The following is a 19302-nucleotide window of genomic DNA, read 5'->3' on the forward strand; positions in this document are numbered from 1 at the left end:
AAGTCCATTTGACTGCTATTAATCTTCTAGCCAGAAACAGTAGCCTTTTTATTGCTAAAGTGCTGTTATTATCTAGATAGTCAGAGTTGAAACTTCCTAGAATACATGTTAATGGGTTAATATCCACTATATTTCCATATATTCTATTTAAACATTCAATCACCCCTATCCAGTACCTTTTTAGTTTTGGACATCTCCATAATAAATGCATAAGTGTGCCTTCCTAATGCTTGCATCTCGCACACTTTGGGTCTGTGCGGGCCCCTATTTTATATAAAAACTCTGGGGTTCTGTACACCCTATGTATAATAAATAAGTGGGTTAATCTATGTGATAAAGAAAGAGACACATCTTGCACTCCTTGAAGTACTGCCCTCCATGTTTCCTCATCAATTATGCCTATATCCTCTGTCCAGCGCTCCCTGCATGGAAATTTCCTTAGTTCGTTTTTTAAAAAACAGTGATACACCCGGGAAATTATCCCCTGAGACTTCATATCTTTAACTACCTGATCTATCAAGTGAGTTGGAGCAAAGCATGCTGCTGGAACCAAAGCTTGCGCACTCAACACATTTCTTAGTTGCAAATATTGAAAAAACATTTTATTCTCCAATTGGTATTCTACTCTTAGTTGGTCATATGTCTCAAGCACCCCCCCCGGAGTATAGTTGCATTAATGAAACTATCCCGAGTTTCTCCCAGTTACAAAAACCCTTTAATTTAATTAGTTCAGGCAGTTGAGCATTTGCCCACAAGGGAGTGTAGTTAGTATATCCTTCTATATCCATAATCCTTTTGCTCAGTCCCCATATTTTCTTTAGCAGTTTCATTGTGGGTATCCCAGGCCCCTTCTTTATATATGCCTGATTTTCTAATGCTCTTAATGGGTCTACCCCTTCAAACATACTTGCCAAAATTTTATATGAGGAGTTTGTTGCCCCATTCAAGTCCCATCACATAAAGTGTTGAAATTGCGCTGCCACAAAATACACCCATGGGTTTGGGACTGCTAGCCCACCCTGATCACTGGGATGTTGTAAGTATTCTAACCGAATCCTTGGATTCTTCCCCTTCCATATAAGTTCTTTAAACAGGGTATTGATTAACTCAAACGTTCTATTTGTAATCCAACAGGGGGAGTTATGTAATAAATATAATAGCTGGGGCATCCATATCATTTTTAAAAGGTTAGTACGGCCTGCTACTGACAACGGGATTCTACACCAACTCTTACTTTGTTTTTTGAATCTCTGCAGTACAGGACACAGATTGAGCTCTACATAGTCTGTTATTTGTCTAGATATCATCACCCCCAAATATTTAAAAGAGTACACAACCATCAACGGGAAGGCGGACTGCTCGAGGCCATCTGGGAGAGGATCTATTGGTAGCAAGGCAGACTTATCCCAGTTGATACATGATCCGGAGTACTCCCCAAATTCTGAAATAATTGCCATTACTGCTGGGAGGGACATTGTTATGTTGGACAGAAAAAGAAGCATGTCATCTGTGTATAAAGCAATTCTTTCCTCACCCCCTCTTCGTATTAGCCCTCTCACTGACGTTGATTGTCTAATACTGGCAGCTAATGGCTTTATTGCAGGGGCAAACAGAAGTGGGGACAAAGGGCATCCCTGTCTTGTCCCTCGAGTCAAACTACATTCTAATAAAATCTTTATTTTAATAAAAGGCACACCCATGAAAGTGAAATCAGAGCATTTTGGGTTTCTAAATTAGAGAGACCCAACTGTACAAAGCTGTACAAAGCAGGTAGGTAGAGCAGATGAGTCACTCCTCTGACTCATTTAGCTCTCTATGCATAAATGGAGCTTGATCGCTTTAAATAATAAGATTCTTCTTCAGAAAGGTTAAGGCTAACCTGGTAAGTGAAAAAAAAGCCTAGAGCCCCAACTCCTTGCTTGAAACAAACCTGAAATAGATATATGCAATGTTTCTTATGTCAAATAAAAATTATTACATGCACAAGAGGCTCTGTGCAACATGCATCAAACCAACCAAGTGACATTCTTTTGAAGACAGTGAGGTGCACATTTTGGACAGAGAGGGCAGCTGGTTCACAAGAGGCATGATAAAGGCCATTCATATTAAACTGGAACAACCATCCCTAAACTGGGGTTGGGGCCTTAACATCATCTGTCATCCACATAATGGACAAGATGGCAACACAAGTTTAATGCCATCAGCCGAGTAAATATATAAGATAAAGCACTCTGGCGCTTGGAATGGCTGATCTTTTAACATTACTAAGTGAGAACTGTTGACTAAAATAGGGTTTATACTGAACAAATTTCGAATGAACGATATCAATTTTGGAACATTCGTTCAACCTTCCAATTGATGATGGGGTCAAATCAATTATCAATTTTGATCATAAATTCCCCTCATTGTGTCTACAGGATCAATTTAGAATATGTACTGGAGTGGAGGCTCTGTGCATTCTGGCTTACCAAAAGTCAGATCCTGAGTCAGCATCCTTGCCATCCTTACATCGGAATCTATAAACAAAATAAATAAGAAATCATAGAGGATTTCCAGATTTGCAAGAAAAGATTGCTACAATGAGGAAGGATTTTTTAAACTAGCTTATTCCTGTTTTCTTTTATCTTTCTGTTTGATGAATAGCAACTACATGTGGTACTAATAACATAGTTGGCAAAAAGCCAGAGCGTTGCATGTAGTCATTTCAAGTTATTGTTTGTAAAACCAGTGAGTAAATTACAAATCCTTGCATTTTTTGTGGTAAAATGATCTGGCATGAATTAGTGAAAAATGCTGTTTATCTTGGATTCTGTAAATGATGCATGACTTAAAGGTTTATACAACTAACTGCACATCCCGAAGGTATGGAAAAATTATTTTGCTATTTCTAAATGCGTCTTAACAAAAGAAGGGCTCCCATTTTACAGAATACAAATGCAGGATATATTTACATGATCATGCTGCAAATATGTGTAAATGCATTCTTCTGGCAAATCCAACAACCACAATAATTAGTTGGAGGTATATGACTCATTGCAGTCCCTTAGGGAGAGCAAGGAAAGGAGTTATGTAAACTCTGGCATCTTGTACATCTCTGCCACAGGGTCTTCGCCTACTGGTGATGTTAATTATTTGCAGACTCTATGCACAACATCATGTAATGGCTGGACAAAAAGTTCAATTTAAAGGATAGTAAGAGGGGTAAAGCCAGCAATGGTGTGCAGAAAAGGAATGGTAGCTGCACATCAATGTTTGGTTTATGAAGGATGCTATGTCAGTCATGTAAATTGGCCCTTCAATCAAGATGCTTCCCTTGATAATATGCAAGCAGGGTGAGCCAAAGCCCATCTCCTCAAGAAAGGCCTTGGACCTTGCCCTCTTACAGGGGCTGACTGGCAACATTTAGCCCAGGGGGCAAGTACAACACAGAGGCCCATGGTGCAGCAACTTGGCCCCCTTCCCGCTCTGGCCTCTTCGTCTTGCCATCCATGTAACGGTAGTCTGAATGGTCGGGTGATGTGAGGACTCCTAATAAGTCCATGAAAGGGACGACTGGCTAGGGGATGGTGCTCTCCTCCCACTGGGCTCCCTACATGGTTCTGGCCTGCTGGTCAATGCGGGATCTATGATGGCCAGTGGGGACTCCCTAATAATTAGTGGAGGCTCTGTGGTAGCGCACTGTTGGTTAGTGGGGGCTCTGTGGTGGCCAGTGGAGGCTCCCCGGTGGTTAGTGGGGGATCCCTGGTGGTTAGTGGGGATCCCTGGTGGATAGTCGGGGATCAGGCAGACGTGGCCTCTAATCAGGCACTGTAGAGGGCCGCCCGCTGGGGGCCTTCCGAGGACCCCGTTGAGGAGCAACGGCCGCCGAGCACAGAGCTGCATCGAATGCGGGCGGGCCGGCCGGGTGCAGGTGACAACGGTGGTCACGGGGGCCGTTCGTGACGGCATTGGAGAGGCCCAGGGGGCAACTGCCACCCTGCCCCCCAGCCCAGTCCGCCCCTGCCATCTTACAATACACTAAAAAACAAAAGCATAATTTATTTACCCCCCTACCCTCTAAAGTATATCTACTACACTTTGATAGGTCCTCTTTAAATCCCATATCCATTTTTTGTATAAAGAGAAGAATGGTTAACACCTCTGTCGGTTTATTATTAATACTCATTTTTATTTCATCTCGCTTTTGATCCCAGTGACACTCCGAAATACACGGTATCATGAGGGAAACTTTTCTAGTGGGCGCACAACAATAAAAACACCCTTTCTAAATTCTATAGCCAAGACTAAATTATGTATGGAACTGGCTTTAAGGGTGATGACATTTATCTGTCCTTGACATTTAATGATCTAATACTGATCTAATACTGGATTTATTTGTTTGTGTGTAAACTAGAAGTATTGTTCATCACCTCCACAATAAACCACGGTGGTATTATCTTGTAGTGGGGATACTTGTAATCAATAAGGACTGAAAAACTGATCAGGATTGAGGTCAACAAGTATGGAGCCAAATCCAGGGAATGTCTAAAGGAAAACTAGTCCATGAGGCACCTGAGACTGGGATGGAGGTTCACCTCCATTAGGCAGGATAGTGACTTAAACATTGCACAAAAGCTACAATGGTTTGGGCTCTTAAAGTGAACCTATACTCGAAAAATTTAAGATCTGCTATCTTATAGGGAATATATAGAACAGTTTTGTCTAATCAGTCGGCGAGTACTTGAAGAAAAAGTATCCCACTGTCTTTAGAGTGTTAAAGTATGTTGTGTAAAGTATGTTGTGTAAATCAAATGGTAAAAATCCCAATTAAATGTATTTGTATATATATGCTGGAACTTATGACACTACAAACTGTGAAAAAGTCCAGAAAAGAGGTAAAAACGTATGCAAAGCACTATATTCTGATTAGAAATGCTACTTTTTATAGTACCTTTACTCTGTAATGTGAGCAAAGCAAGCTATCCTTGCTAGGTACATTTTGATAATCAAAATTTCTATAAAAATGAAAAAGTCGGTTGTTAATTGGCTCACTGCCAGGGGACATTGAACTGACCTCTAAGCAATTGTTATAGTGTTGATTGTGTGTGATGAGCGCTTCAGACCACAGGGTCGCCCTGTTCCTTGAGTGTGCATATTTGTCATATGTAAATCTAGCACCTGTGAATCTTTGATTGTAATGAAGAACCGATGTGATGATGCACTGTGAACCAATATCTTCATATTGTTGGATATTTAAACATTTCAATAAAAATATTGATACAGAAAAATGAAAAAGTCAAAATCTACAGGACTTAGCTGAGCTTGCCACATAGAATTTGCGGTGTAAAGGCCTATAGTAAAATTTAAAGATATATATACTGGGGGGAATAGAACAAAACTGGAGCAGACAAAAACTGGAGCAGCTGTACCTGACAACCAATCATCTTCTCTCTTCAGTTTGTTCAGTTACAATTTGAAAATGAAACAGAGACTGTGATTGGTTGCCATGCACAGCTGCTCCAGTTTTTGTCTGCTCCAGTTTTGATCAATTCCCCTCACTGTATATATTTAACATTCAGTTCATAAAACATATTTCATATGCTTTGGCAGCAAGATATTACAAGCTTAATCCTTTTGGTTGTTTGTTCATAGTTGCAGATGGTAGCCAACTAGCCATATAAACATGTTACATGTATAAGTGTAAGACTAGTAAGAGTAGATGTGAAAAATAACATTTGGGACAAACATCTTTGAGTATTGTGCAGTCATGGTCTTGAATTTCTCTTTATTTATTTGGGTTGAGGTATAAATATTATCCTGTGCAGTGGTTGTGTAGCACTGTGGGAAATGTGTGTATCAGAACTTTATCCTAGATTTGGCTAGAATTATTATTATTATAGAGGATTTATATAGCGCCAATAGTTTGCACAGCGCTTTACAATATAAGGAAGACATTACAATCACAATACAATTCAAGACAAGATGGTAAGGAGGGCCCTGCCCCTGAGGGCTTACAATCTAAAAGATTTGATTGTTGTCAGTATTTGCAATTATCAGGAAAGACATTATTTCTGTAGCCCAAAGAAAAGCATCTGGCCACTGACTTTGCATGCATGAGACCAATCAACTGGCTGCAGTGATGCCAAATCCATTCGGGAACAGAGGCTTTCATTAAAGTAGTTTAGCTACAGTTTTTATGATTGTATTAAGGACCACACTAAGTGGATCAGTGAAACTCATCGTGTAGGACTTGATGTGCCACAGTACATACAGCAGAAATTCAGCAAATCTCATCTGTGTTTGGATGCCAGTGCCACCCACCTAGATATAAGCAGCATATTCACCCAAAACTGGATTTGAATAGTTTTGGCATCATTTCTCAAAGTGTTTTTCAGGATAATGTAAAGCTTGACTGTTTCATCTAAGCCTTCCAATTAGTAACATGAGAGGGACCCTATAAAGCTGCCACCCCACCCGCGAGTGCAACAAGAGGATGAAGGCTTACAGGAGAAGGTGCCTAATGGTGGCTTACAGTTCTGGCAAAACGGCAAAACAAGGATAGAATATGAAGTCGCTTTTGAGTTATTTTATGAAGGAGTCAAAATCATCTGAGCTGTTTTAAAATGATCCTAGGCTTCACTACAGAGGTAATCCTTATTAATATCCCTCTAAAACATATGCACAAACAGAGCTATCTTCATGATTAAAACCATTCCCATTTTATTGCGACTTAACTATCTAGCGGAATACAGAATGCTCTCCACTGGGCTATTAGCAATGACAACACATTGAGAAATATCCTGTTTAGTCACTTTATTATTTATGAGCAGCACTAGCTGGTTGCTCTGAGTTTGCCAAGTTTTTTTTTTTTTTTTTTGCTAAGTCGCAGTTCTTACTGTGACAGATTTATTCTGTGTGCTGCAAGTCCTGATGAATTACAGAATAAAAGTGTCATAGGTATAATGAGATGATTTCCATGTGCTATTAAAGAACAGCTTAGGGCAACAAGTAAAATTGTTGGCACTTCAGGAAACATGACTGCCACAATACTAAATTCACAAAATCCTTTCACTTTACTTTTTAATTCCTTACCCAGACTAAGAAGGGCTTGCCAAAGGACCTTGAATGGGAACTGCCTGCCAGTTATTTTGTACCATGTAACCATTCTTAAGATATACACAGATCAAATTTCAGCTATTTCTTGCTGTATCAGCCGAGATTCGATCCATGGGGGGCTCTGCCAGCACCACTTGGGTTGACAAAAGTTGATTTCTCAATCAATCTTTGTTGCAAGAGCCGGGTGGAAAATTGCAGCCAAACAGTGACTGCAGCTAATCAGCTGCAGTCACTGTTTGGGCATTCTGACAGCCGCAGATGCCACATCTCAAAATACAATAGGCAGCAAGGGAAAGTCCTCCATCCATACTCTCTAGTGTGGATAGGGAAATCTAGTGAATTTTCATGATCAGTGCATGGTTAGGAGTACATAATGCACAGATTTCAGGGGTTATGAGTTTGTAACACACAGAGTTCTGGGGTCAGGAGACAGTAATGCACAATGCATAGGGGTCATGAGTTTGTAATGCACAGAGCATAAAGGTCAGGGGCCAGGAGTTCATAAAACACAGAGTGTAGAGGTCAGTAGTGTGTAAAGTACAGAGTGCAAGGGCCAGGAGTATATATAACACACAGTGCAGGTATCAGAAATGTGTAAAGCACAGAGTATAGGGGTTAGGAGGGTGCAAAACACAGTGTAGAAGGCAGATGATTGTCCAGGGATCAGGGGTGTATACCCCTCAGAAGTATATAAAGCACAAAATACAAGGGTCAGAAATATTCAACGCATTGTGTGCAGAGGTCAGCTGTCAATACATAATGCAAATAACTCAGGAGTCAGGAGTACATAATGCACAGAGCTTATGGGTCAGGAGTATGCAACACACATAGTTCAGGGGTCAGGAGTACGGAACCCACCGGTTGTAGGCATCAGAAGTATGTAATGCACAGAATTCAACAATATTTAGTTGACATATTCAGGGTTACAGGGGTTAGGATATCATAATGCCCAGTGAGCAGAGATCAGGAGTATGTAATGCACAGAGCACAGGGGTCGGGAGTATGTAATGCACAGAATGCAGAGGTCAGGGGCATGTAACGCACAGGGATTGGGAGTATGCAAAAGTACACAATCCATAGAGTTCAGGAGTACTGTACATGTGCAGAGTTCAGGAGTTAGAAGTAAGAGACAGAGTGCAGGGGTCAGGATTACACAACACACAGAGTTGAGCAGTATGTATCGCACAGAGTTCAGGGGTCAAGAGTTTGTAATGCTCAGAGTTCAGGGGTGAAGAAAATGTGACACACACTGAACAGGGTTCAGGAGTATGTAACACACAGAGTTCAGGGGTCAGCAGTATGTTAGGCAGTGTTCAGGGGACAAGAGTTCCTTTTGCATAGAATGCAGGGGTCATGAATACTTAACTTACAGAGTGCAGGGGCCAGAGTATGTAATGCACAGAGTACAGGGATCATGAGTACATAACGAACAGAGTGCCCTTATCTCCCTTCCCCAGCACATATTCCTTTTTCAAGTGAAATTCTTTCCCCCTCCTCACAGTACACATACTCCTCCCCAGCACAGATTCCCCCTCCCTCCTTTCCTGAAATGTACTCATAGACTTCATATGCAGTGGCACCCCGTCAATGTGAGGAAGGTCCTCCCAGGTCTCCCCTCAGCTATGCCGTGTGTCACTGCAGAGCTAAGGAGGAGCCTAGGACTGTTGCCTCTGCATTACTGCTCTGATCTAAAGACTAAAAGGCGGCAGGTGAGGTCAGAAGCAGACAGCTGCTAAAGCAGCTGGCCAGATAAAAAAAAAAGCAGGTGGTCCTGGCCAAAGGACTCATGGCACCAGGCAAAGAATGTGGAAAACATGCCCGCCTGCTGCCTTTTAGGCCTTAGATCAGAGCAGTAATGCAGAGCCAACGGTCCTAGGCTCCTCCTTAGCTCTGCAGTGACATACGGCATAGCTGAGGGGAGGCCTGGGAGGAGTTTCCTCACCTTGATGGGGTGACCAGCGCTAGCAATGCCCATGAAAGCTGCAGATATCTAGAGAAGATCCATAAAATTCATAATTACAGAACACACCACTGGTGACTAGCTTCTACTAGCACCATTAAAAGCTCTTCAGTTCAATGCTACTAAACTTGTTGTATGAACTAGACTTGTGCGCCGTCAAAAAATTTGTTCCGTTTCATAATATCCATTATTTCGTATTTCGTAATTCGTATCCGAAACTCAATTCGGATTCGTACGAAATACGTATTTTCGTTAGTTTCTGCACATTTTCGTAACTTTACGGACATTCGTTATGATGAAGTTAAAAAGCAAAAATACCTTTGTTAATATTGGAGTCGATGTGGTAGTTGTTTTTTTATCCGAAATACGATTAACGGATTCCGTATCCGAATTTCGGACTTAAAAAAAACTACCATCAACTCCAATATAAATGTACTTTGCTTTTTACCTTCAATATAACGAATGTTCGTAACGGAACGAAAATACGTCAATGGAATTTCGTATTTCCTGCCTGTATTTGTAATGCAACTCTCAGCAGCAGAAGAGAACCTCTGATTGGTCAATCAAAACGAAATACGAATTCTGTTAACGGATTCCGTATCCGAATTTCGTATTTCGGACTTTAAAAAAAACTACCATCAACTCCAATATAAATGTACTTTGCTTTTTAACTTCAATATATAACGAATGTTCGTAACGGAACTAAATTACGTCAACGGAATTTCGTATTTCCTGCCTGTGTATTGTAATGCAACCCTCAGCAGCAGCGGATCCGTATTTCGGATTAAAAAAAAAATTTTGTCATGTTGTTCAACCTCATTTACAGGGGTAATATTAGTTCCTGTTTCAAAGAAATTCGGATCCGAAATTCGTTAACGGAATTTCGTATTTCGGATATAAATTCGGAAACTGCCATTCGGATTTCGTATGCTTACGAATCTACGAATTTCAGGAAAATGCGTACGAATTTCGATTCGTAACGAAACGAATCGCACATGTCTAGTATGAACGAGATCTCTGCATAGCCAGCATAGCCATAGTCTTGGGTGACAAAACTGTAAGGGACAGCTCACATCCACCCACCCATGTTAATACAGTTAAGGAAATCCCAAGCACTCCCATTGCAGGCTCCTCGCAGTCTCTTTCATACAAATTCCTGATGTCAAAAATGTTCTGTAAGTTTGAATGTGCTAGTGTTACAAGAATTGGGACAAAGAAAAGTTACCTTGCTCAGGCTTTACATATACCCCCAATTACCCTGTAAGTTGCTGTTCAGATTATGTCTGCAGTTGATTAGAGAGAACCTATTTTAGGTTGCCCGGAATGTCTCTCTAATTATTTAAACAAAGACTGGTCCACCATGCAATGTCGTATTTTATACATGAGAGAGAATCTGAAAGATGAGTACTAGCCACAGCATTAGCCAGCACTCCATACTGTTGAATGCTGGGTTATCCCTTTCAATCCATCCCTTCAATCACAGACACATTATTTATTTCTTATAAAAAGAAGGCTGCCATCTGTTTATGTCCCTAGACATAAGACAGTGTGTGCCAGACTTGTAACCAATTCTTTGGTCAAACGATGTTCCAAAGAAAATATTACCCCATACAAATGAACAGCTATTCATATCAAATAAATGGTATGTTTTGTAAAAAAATATGTATGAGGTTGTCAGATAATGTCAGAATGAAGCTTCTAGGTACAAGAAATACACATACTGTATGTATTGTGTATAATTGCCCGATTATCCTAGGACGGAAGAGAATGTGCAAAAAATAATGTATCCGGTGGAAAACTGAAGATCTTTCTCAGGCATACGAGCTTGCAGCTCAAAAAAAAATATTTCTTAACACTGCTACTGTATGTTTATGGGTATGCTTAGTAACTTCAAGCCCTTTCCTCGATTGCATTCACCCATAAACACGCAAAGCAGATCAACAGGATTTTTGAAAAAAATATGGGGTGTGTATCTTTTAGTAATTGTAGGACACCTTACCAAATGGACATTATGCTGATCGTGAATAATTGTTGTTTCAGGATCTTTCATACAAGGATCGTCACTGGCACGAAGCCTGCTTTCATTGCTTCCAGTGCAAGCGCTCATTGGTGGACAAACCATTTGCTGCAAAAGATGAACATTTAATTTGTACGGAATGTTATTCTAATGAATATTCTTCCAAGTGCAATGAGTGCAAGAAAACAATCATGCCAGGTTAGTAAATGGGGTAAAAATGTTTATGCAAGTCGTGTGAAAGGCTGGGTTTGAAAACCTTGTCTAAAACACACACACTCTCAGGTGTCCTAACATGTATGCGTGTACCAAAACAGGTTCCAAAATGTTTGGAGGATGGTTGGACCTTGCCTGTATATCATACTGCACTCTTAAGTTTATGGCCACCAATAGATATTTTTCTCAACCATGGTGCCATGGAACCCTGGGGTATCTTCTGGCTATGTCAGGGGTGCCTTCAATTTTTTTCTAAAGGGGTTTTTTGATGTGAAAGTGTTGGGGGTTCTGTTGTGAAAGAGAGGGACTCTGATATGAAAGAGGGGGGGCCTCTGCGGTGAAAGGAGGAGAGCTCTGATTTGAAGAAGGAAACTCCATGTAATCTTTTATTTTGTTTATTTGCCAGACTTTGTCTAGGCTAAGATTCTGGTATGGATTTTTGGGGACCAAACATCCTTTTTTCTTTTTTACATTTTAGACTGGGGTGCCTTGAGATTTTGCATGCTTTTAAAAGCTGCTGTGACAGAAAAAAACAGTTGAGAAACACTGTTCAAACCTATTATATCAATATTTTCCCCATTGGTGTTTGTTCAGTACGGAACGGATGTCTGTTTCTTCCATACATTTGTACAGATTGTTGCACATTACAAGTGAAAACATCCAGATTATGCAACAAACATGCAATGTCTGTGGTCAGTTTTACAAAGGAGGTAGCAAAGTCATCCAAGTAAGGTCTGATTATTATGGGTGTAGAACTTAAACATGTAAAATGGGATCTGATTATGCTTCTAGCAAAGTCTGTACTTTTAAACAAAAACAGTTCTGCAAATGTCCAAAGTAATAAAAGTTGATTCACCAAATAAAGAAAGGATGTAAGTTACATATTTAGCACAATAGCAAAATAATAAATCATTCTTCAAGTAACCACGTTCCCAAAATCAAATCTGCTTCCAGCTACCAAATCCATTTTAGAGTAGTTACATCCTGTGCAGTTTGTATAGATATCTGTATGGCTTATTCAAAACGATTCCCCTTGATGTAGGAAAGAGGCAAGAGCCAAGGCATTGTTAACATGTGGAATTTCCAAAATGTGCCGTCTCAGGTGTTTCTAATTTGCACTGACCACCAGTGCTGTGTGTAGAAACTTATGTAGAATTTATATACTGTACAATTAAGGGATTTAAATAGCACATGAGACTAGACAGAGAAGGCTAAAGGTGCCCATACACCTTTCGATTATCGTACGATAATCGTATGTGATCGACTTTTCGTACGACAATCGTAACGTGTGAATAGAGTGCCTGACCGATAGTACTGTACAATCGTACGACTTTTGACGGTCAAGCATGTTTGAAAACTTTGGTCGATCGTACGATGTTCGCATGGTTGGTGGCTTTTCCGTCCGTCAAAAGTTGTACGATTAACACTGCGCATGCGCAAACGAAAATAGTTGCAGTCAATTACCGCAAGTTGTCCAGGTGTTTTTTTTAACTACCGCTGATTGAACCTTTCGATAATCGGGGCAGGATGGGGCTGTCGTACGAAAATCATACTGCGGTTCGATCATCGGACGAAAAGTTTCGTCCGATAATCGTAAGGTGTATGGGCATCTTTAGAGTTCAGTAACATTTCTAAAACTGACACTACATTGCTTGAGAAGATATTTAAATGCCCATCTAATTTCTGCATATTACATCTGCAAAAGTGAGAGTGGTTTCTATCCTTACCAGAGTATATAAACTTTTCCTGTGTTAAAGTATGATCAACAGTCCGAAGGTTTTTTTTACAATTTTGGATAGATTAGGGAAGGATAAATTGTTAGGTTTCTATTGCTGTCTGCCTATCTATTTGAAAGATTTGTCTTCACTTCCTCTCCTGTAGATACAACAGGGGGTGAAAGGAAATATCCCAAAAGTGGGGCCATAATCCCATCTATAAAAGCTGCCATTGGAACGGGTTTTCCCATCGGGAAATCTCTCCTCTATTCTTTTTCCAGAGACAGTGATCACCTAGAAATAAAATGAGTCACTGAACTAGGATTCAGACAGCAATAAATAATAAAGAACCAGATGGGTATAGAATCACAGGTAAAAAGAGAACTTACTCATCTATTCCAGATCCTCTGAAAATTGTATAAAATATGACAGTGTTCATATATTGATCTCCTAAGGAGTAGTGTAGTATTAATAATTTCTATTCAGGTGTTTTTGGTACAGGGTCAGTCACAGCTAAAGTTTGGTAACCAATCACCTTATAGGCTGTGCAATAATTCAAGCAGGGCAATGTGTGTGAACCTTTTGATGGATATAGAAAGTATACTGCCAAGCATGAAAACCTTAGGGTTTAAAATATCCTAGGGTACCCATATCTTTATAGAGGAATCTAACAACCTGTTGCCAAACTCCTTGGTGGAGTTTATTTAACAGGTTTTGAGCAAATCAATCACATCACAGCTGAACTTGAATGAGGATAAATACATTTCTTCTGCTGACTGTGCCTTAGCTACTGTCAAAGTCTATAAATGTCAATATAACTCTATACATATTATTATTATTATTATTATTACATAGTATTTATATAGCGCCAACAGTTTGTGCAGCGCTTTACAATGTAAGGAACACATTACAATTACAATACAATTCAAGACAAGATGTTACATAATACATTTATATATGCACCCATCCTGCTATGCCTGCTTTAAAAACCACAGTCCCAGACAGGCATAGTTGTCAGCTGTCCCTAATTTCTGAAGATAATCCCTGAGTCTCTTAGCATGGACCTATATGAGTCCATGCAGCCCACCAGGGCAGTACTGCATTCAGCTAGTTCAGAGAGGTCTGATGTAAACAACGCCTGCACTCTAAGCTGCTACAAGCTGCTGGAAAGACTCATCTACTCTGAGTCTGTATCTATTTTAGGTGTTGGAGAGGGCAAGAAGGGTTTTTAGAATGTTTTTTCTATGTATTTGGTTCCACTTCCAGAATGGTGCCAAAAAGTTGGCACCATTGTACAGCTTCACCCACAGCCTAGTAAGGTCAGCTTTTTTAAATGTTTTCTTTAAATCAAAAAAGAGGTTGGTCATTTAAGAATGAATAAAAGTATTCCAATGAAAAAACAAACAGCCCGAAATTCCATTACCCTTGGACATATGGGCCACGTGCAAAATCAGTCAATATGTGTTTTAGTGTATGTGTATACTAGGCCCCAATTTACACCTATATTTCAGGGATTAGGAATGCCTGCGTCTGGAACTTGCGTTTTCCTGCAGCAGAAATTCCTAATCTGACGTTTACAAGCGGCAACTATCATAAGATAAGAATTATCATAAGATTATTTAAGAGGGTTTGTTTAGGGGCGGAGTTAATGTCGGGGCAGGGGAGGGGTTAGGTGGGGCAACTAGTGGCGAGTAACTCTTAGGCCCTGGCTAGTACAGGACTTGAAATTTTGAGCCCTGACGTAGGTCATACTAAAACCTGATGAAGGGGATCCTGTGTGACCCTGCATGGTTACTACAGCACCCTCCTTTATACATAGGGGTTCCGTTAAGGAGTGCAGCAGTTCCTCTCCAAGACTGTATTTACCAAACAACACACAGGAATTGTTTACACAATAATCCAGAACAGATCATTCAGATGTAGGATAAGTATTTTCTTTTTTAATGGTAAAAGTATGTTTTAGTTATTAGTCAAAACGTGGTTTTGTATTTATGCAACACATGAATCAGTGTTGGAATACCAGCCAACTATAGTTACACTAAGGGACATATTTATGAAGCAGTAAATGTGACAATCACTAAGCATTCACTGGTGGTGTTTATGGAAACACATTGATCAGGACGATCCACCTGCAGTCAATGTTCGGTGAATGTCACATTCACTGCTTTATGAATATTCCCCATAATTTTGTCAGTTAAAAGAACAATATACTTGTAAGTGATGGTGACCTAACCTTTACAATCTATGCTTTGCCAAACAGGGACACGTAAGATGGAATATAAAGGAAATAGCTGGCATGAGACCTGTTTTGTCTGTACCCGCTGTCAGCAACCAATGGGAACGAAAAGTTTTATCCCTAAGGAGAACCAGAACTTTTGTGTGCCATGCTATGAAAAGCAGTTTGCAATGCACTGCATCCAGTGCAAAAAAGTAAGTGACAACCAAGCCATCTGTTAAAGATTCCAAACTATATTGCGTGCTTTAAAATATGAAAAGCACTTTGTTGACATCAACCACCCTTGCCTTGGCCTCCGGAGCATATTGAGCAATACATTGGAGATAAGAATTACGGACACTAATGAAGACATTTTTTTTACTGTGACTGATACCATAGAAAAGTGGAGTCTGCACATTGTTCAAACCTTATTAGCATTAGTTATAGTTTAAGAGAAGACCCAATATTTGTCAAAGCTATGCAGAAACAGCTTAAACCTTTCAGCAGACAGAACCTTCTAATATTTAGAAATGTGTGATGGCTAGAAACCCTATTGCTTTTGTTCTGGTTACAATGTGGAATCAATTATGCAGTTGCTTAAAGCTGAACTCCAGATGACGGTTGATGGGGTGCTTGTGGTGCATGCTAACATCCTGGTGGTTTATCCCACCCAGCTCACTGACTGCACTTCTGGCAACCAGTGACGTCACTGGTCACCAAGAGCTGGGCGGGACACCGGCCAGAGTGTCCTAGGTTGCTAAGAGCTTGGAGTGGAGATGTGTATGGCCCTTACACATCTCCCCACTCTTCGCAACCTGGGCCGCTCTGGCTGGAAAGACCTTTACATATTAGTAAAGTTTCATGCAAGCAAGTTAAGTATGGTACATGGGCTACAACTAACATGTACACACAATTGGAAGATGGGTAGAACTACCATTTAAAATGTACTCCAATATACTTTAATGGAAATTCTAACACCTGGGTGCCCAACATGCGGCCAGATGACTTTATGTGGCCCATCGTGTCCAAGGCCGGGTCTACCATCAGTTGGGCACTTGTAACTACTGTACAGAGGGGCAGTGAGGTACCCTGACATAAAGCCGGTACTGTCAGACGGAGTGATCACTGCACAACAGTACAAGTATAGTCCTTGCAGTGGCGTAACAATCGCCATAGCGACCCATGCGGCCCCTATGGGGCCCCTATGGGGCCCAGGGCACAATTCTGAGGGCTGCCTTTGCAGCCACTGACATATGCTGGGGGTTATTATTACGGTTGCTGACACCAGTGCTGGGGGTTATTATTGCAGCCACTGGCAGCAGTTGGGAGGGTACTGTGGCCACTGACATGTGGGGGTTGTAGTAGGAATCATTGACACCAATTATGAAGTTATTTTGTGGTGACTAACACCAATACTGCGGTGCCCCCACACTGCATTTTGTCTAGGGGGAATATAAAAAGCAACTATATTTACTTTAATCTTTGCATCCATCCAGCTGACGGATATTGTGGTACAACCATGAAATAGGCATTCTCTCTAGTAACTACTTTTTGGTTGGATATCTGTCCAGCATTCAAATGACAGCAGGATGGGGGGCCAGCTGTGATTTTCTAAGACATTTTGAGATGTTACTACAAGGGGAATCCCAAGAAGACAGGAAATAACCACCTTTTTCCTGGAAATCCTCTACTAATATGTCAGGGAGGAAAAACAAATCAGCAGTGACAAAGGCAGGCCAGCAACAGCTTGGAAAATACTCCTCAGGTTACATGTTTTTCATCATTCCTTTTATGGATGTTATAAAGAATAGCCCATTACAAGGTGTGATTAAAAAAAAAGCAAAAATATTTTATATCAAAATTCTTTTGTATTCCTTATTTACCCCTGATATCATATTTGCTGTTTTCAGATAATATCACAAAACTGGCACAAAATAGGGACATCTGGAAGCTTAGGACTATGCAAATGTATTTGATTCTATATAAAACCTTAATGAATTATGCTTGCAAAAATAAAATGAATGAATGTAGAAAGTAATAAACTTGTTGGTGAAAATTATTTTTTTATCTTAAAGGCCATCACCACTGGAGGTGTCACCTACCGAGATCAGCCATGGCATAAAGAATGCTTTCTTTGTACAGGATGCAAGAAACCTCTATCGGGACAACGGTTTACATCTAGGGATGAGTTTGCCTATTGTCTGAACTGCTTTTGCAACTTGTATGCCAAGAAATGTGCTGCTTGTACTACCCCCATAAGTGGTATTTATTCTCTTTTTCTGTTATTCCTAGTTATATTCTCTGACTGTCCAATTCTTTCATTGTTCTTTCAAATGTTAAAAAGAAACGTAATGCAAAATACTCATGTTAAAGTATTAGTAAATGCATTTTTAGATTCGGATAGTGAGGGGTTAGACCAGGAGTGGGCAACTCCGGCCCTCCAGCTGTTTTGGAACTACTGGTCCCACAAGGCATTGCAAGACTGACAGTTACAGGCTTAACTCCCAGAGGCAGAAGCATGTTGGGATATGTAGTTAAAGCACAGCTAGAGGGCCAGAGTTGCCCACCCCTGGGTTACAACCTATGTCAGTTTTTATTGCTGTATGTATCCCCCATTAGGGAGATTCGCTCTCTCTGATTGCACTAGTCATTTGTGCATATCATGTCAATATAAAGTGAGCGTAATGCCACAATTATTAGTTGCCACCAGAAATGGAATAGAGGGGAAATCTTCCATTGGGGAGATTGTTCCTATGACACTGTCTCATGTCCCTCAGATTGGAAAGATATCCTCTCACTTCCTATTGAGTCAGTGAGACAGGAAGTGAGACAGGAAGTGAAGGGGGATCTTCATAAAGAGACAGAGATGGCAAAAAAAAAACCTGATAGTGGTTTTAACCCTTTCTTACGTTATCCAAAATAAAACATTATCCAAAATTATGTGGCACCAAAGGTTAGCTCAGTACAAAATAAAAGGAGACAGTAAAGTTAGAATACCAAAAGCATTAACTGTGAGAGATGAGCTGATGGAAGAATTAGAATTAATAATACAGTTGGTGGAGGCAGCATATGCTTCCCTGGAGAAATGTGTTTTAAGAATCACCTTATGATTTGAATTCTGGACATGCCAGCTTTTGTTACACGTATTGGTTTAGTCATACTAATAATTTACATCTTCATCATGAATGGCACCCCAATGCATTGTACAATAGAGCACAGCAGCCAACACACCTTGGTTGGGCATCAAGACCCTAGTGGGGCACAGACATCAATAAAACCCTGACAAAGGGTTCTAACCTTCCCTACTCTATCCAAAACACAAAAATAAAAATGTTGTTCCTAGAGATAAACTCTAAAAAAAAGGCATACCAATATATTTGTTTTAATCAGTGTTTTGTGTTATCTTTTTGTCTGTCAGGGCTTGGAGGAACAAAATACATATCCTTTGAAGAGCGCCAGTGGCACAGTGATTGCTTTAACTGTAAGAAGTGCGCCATCTCCTTGGTGGGTCGTGGCTTTCTCACAGAAAGAGATGAAATTCTGTGTCCTGAATGTGGAAAAGATATATAGCAATCATATGACCGAAGAAAAGCAGCAAGATAACATGTACGATGAGGGGAATTTGTCAAAACTGGAGCAGACAAAATCTGGAGCAGTTGTGCATGAAAACCAATCAGCATCTCTCCTTCATTTTCAAATTGTAACTGAACAAACTGAAGAGAGAAGCTGATTGGTTGCCATGTACAGCTGCTCCAGATTTTGTCTGCTCCAGTTTGATCAATTCCCCTCACAATGATTTTTCTCAGTCATATATCTGACATGTCCTTTTTCAATATTAAAGAAGTTATAGACAATATAGTCTTTGAAAATCTATAGGTATCAGAATAAATTGTATATGATAGTTGATTCTCATGAATATCCTCAAAGAGTTCTGAATGTAACACTGTCTAGATTCATATTATATAACAATTATATTTTCTTATAATATATATTCATGGTACATGATTTATGTACAATGGCTTCTTGTTTTCATAGTCCTTTGTTACAAACATCTACCTTTCTCCTGGGAAGGTGACAGTAAGTCAGC

At 40.2% G+C, this 19302-nt stretch overlaps 1 protein-coding gene across 1 annotated transcript in view; it reads left to right on the plus strand.

The window, feature by feature from the left end:
* Positions 1–19302, plus strand: part of FHL2 (four and a half LIM domains 2) — a 55636-nt gene extending 36334 nt beyond the window's left edge. Inside the window, exons 3-7 of the mRNA XM_018563124.1 lie at positions 11096–11270; positions 15261–15430; positions 17291–17477; positions 18634–18825; positions 19005–19302. Coding sequence (XP_018418626.1) covers positions 11096–11270; positions 15261–15430; positions 17291–17477; positions 18634–18785 — 684 coding nt within the window. The 3' untranslated portion in view covers positions 18786–18825; positions 19005–19302. The remainder of the gene's footprint in view (positions 1–11095; positions 11271–15260; positions 15431–17290; positions 17478–18633; positions 18826–19004) is intronic.

This window comes from Nanorana parkeri, unplaced genomic scaffold (genome assembly GCF_000935625.1).
Source record: "Nanorana parkeri isolate BGI_ZX_2015 unplaced genomic scaffold, ASM93562v1 scaffold21, whole genome shotgun sequence".
NCBI lineage: Eukaryota > Metazoa > Chordata > Amphibia > Anura > Dicroglossidae > Nanorana > Nanorana parkeri.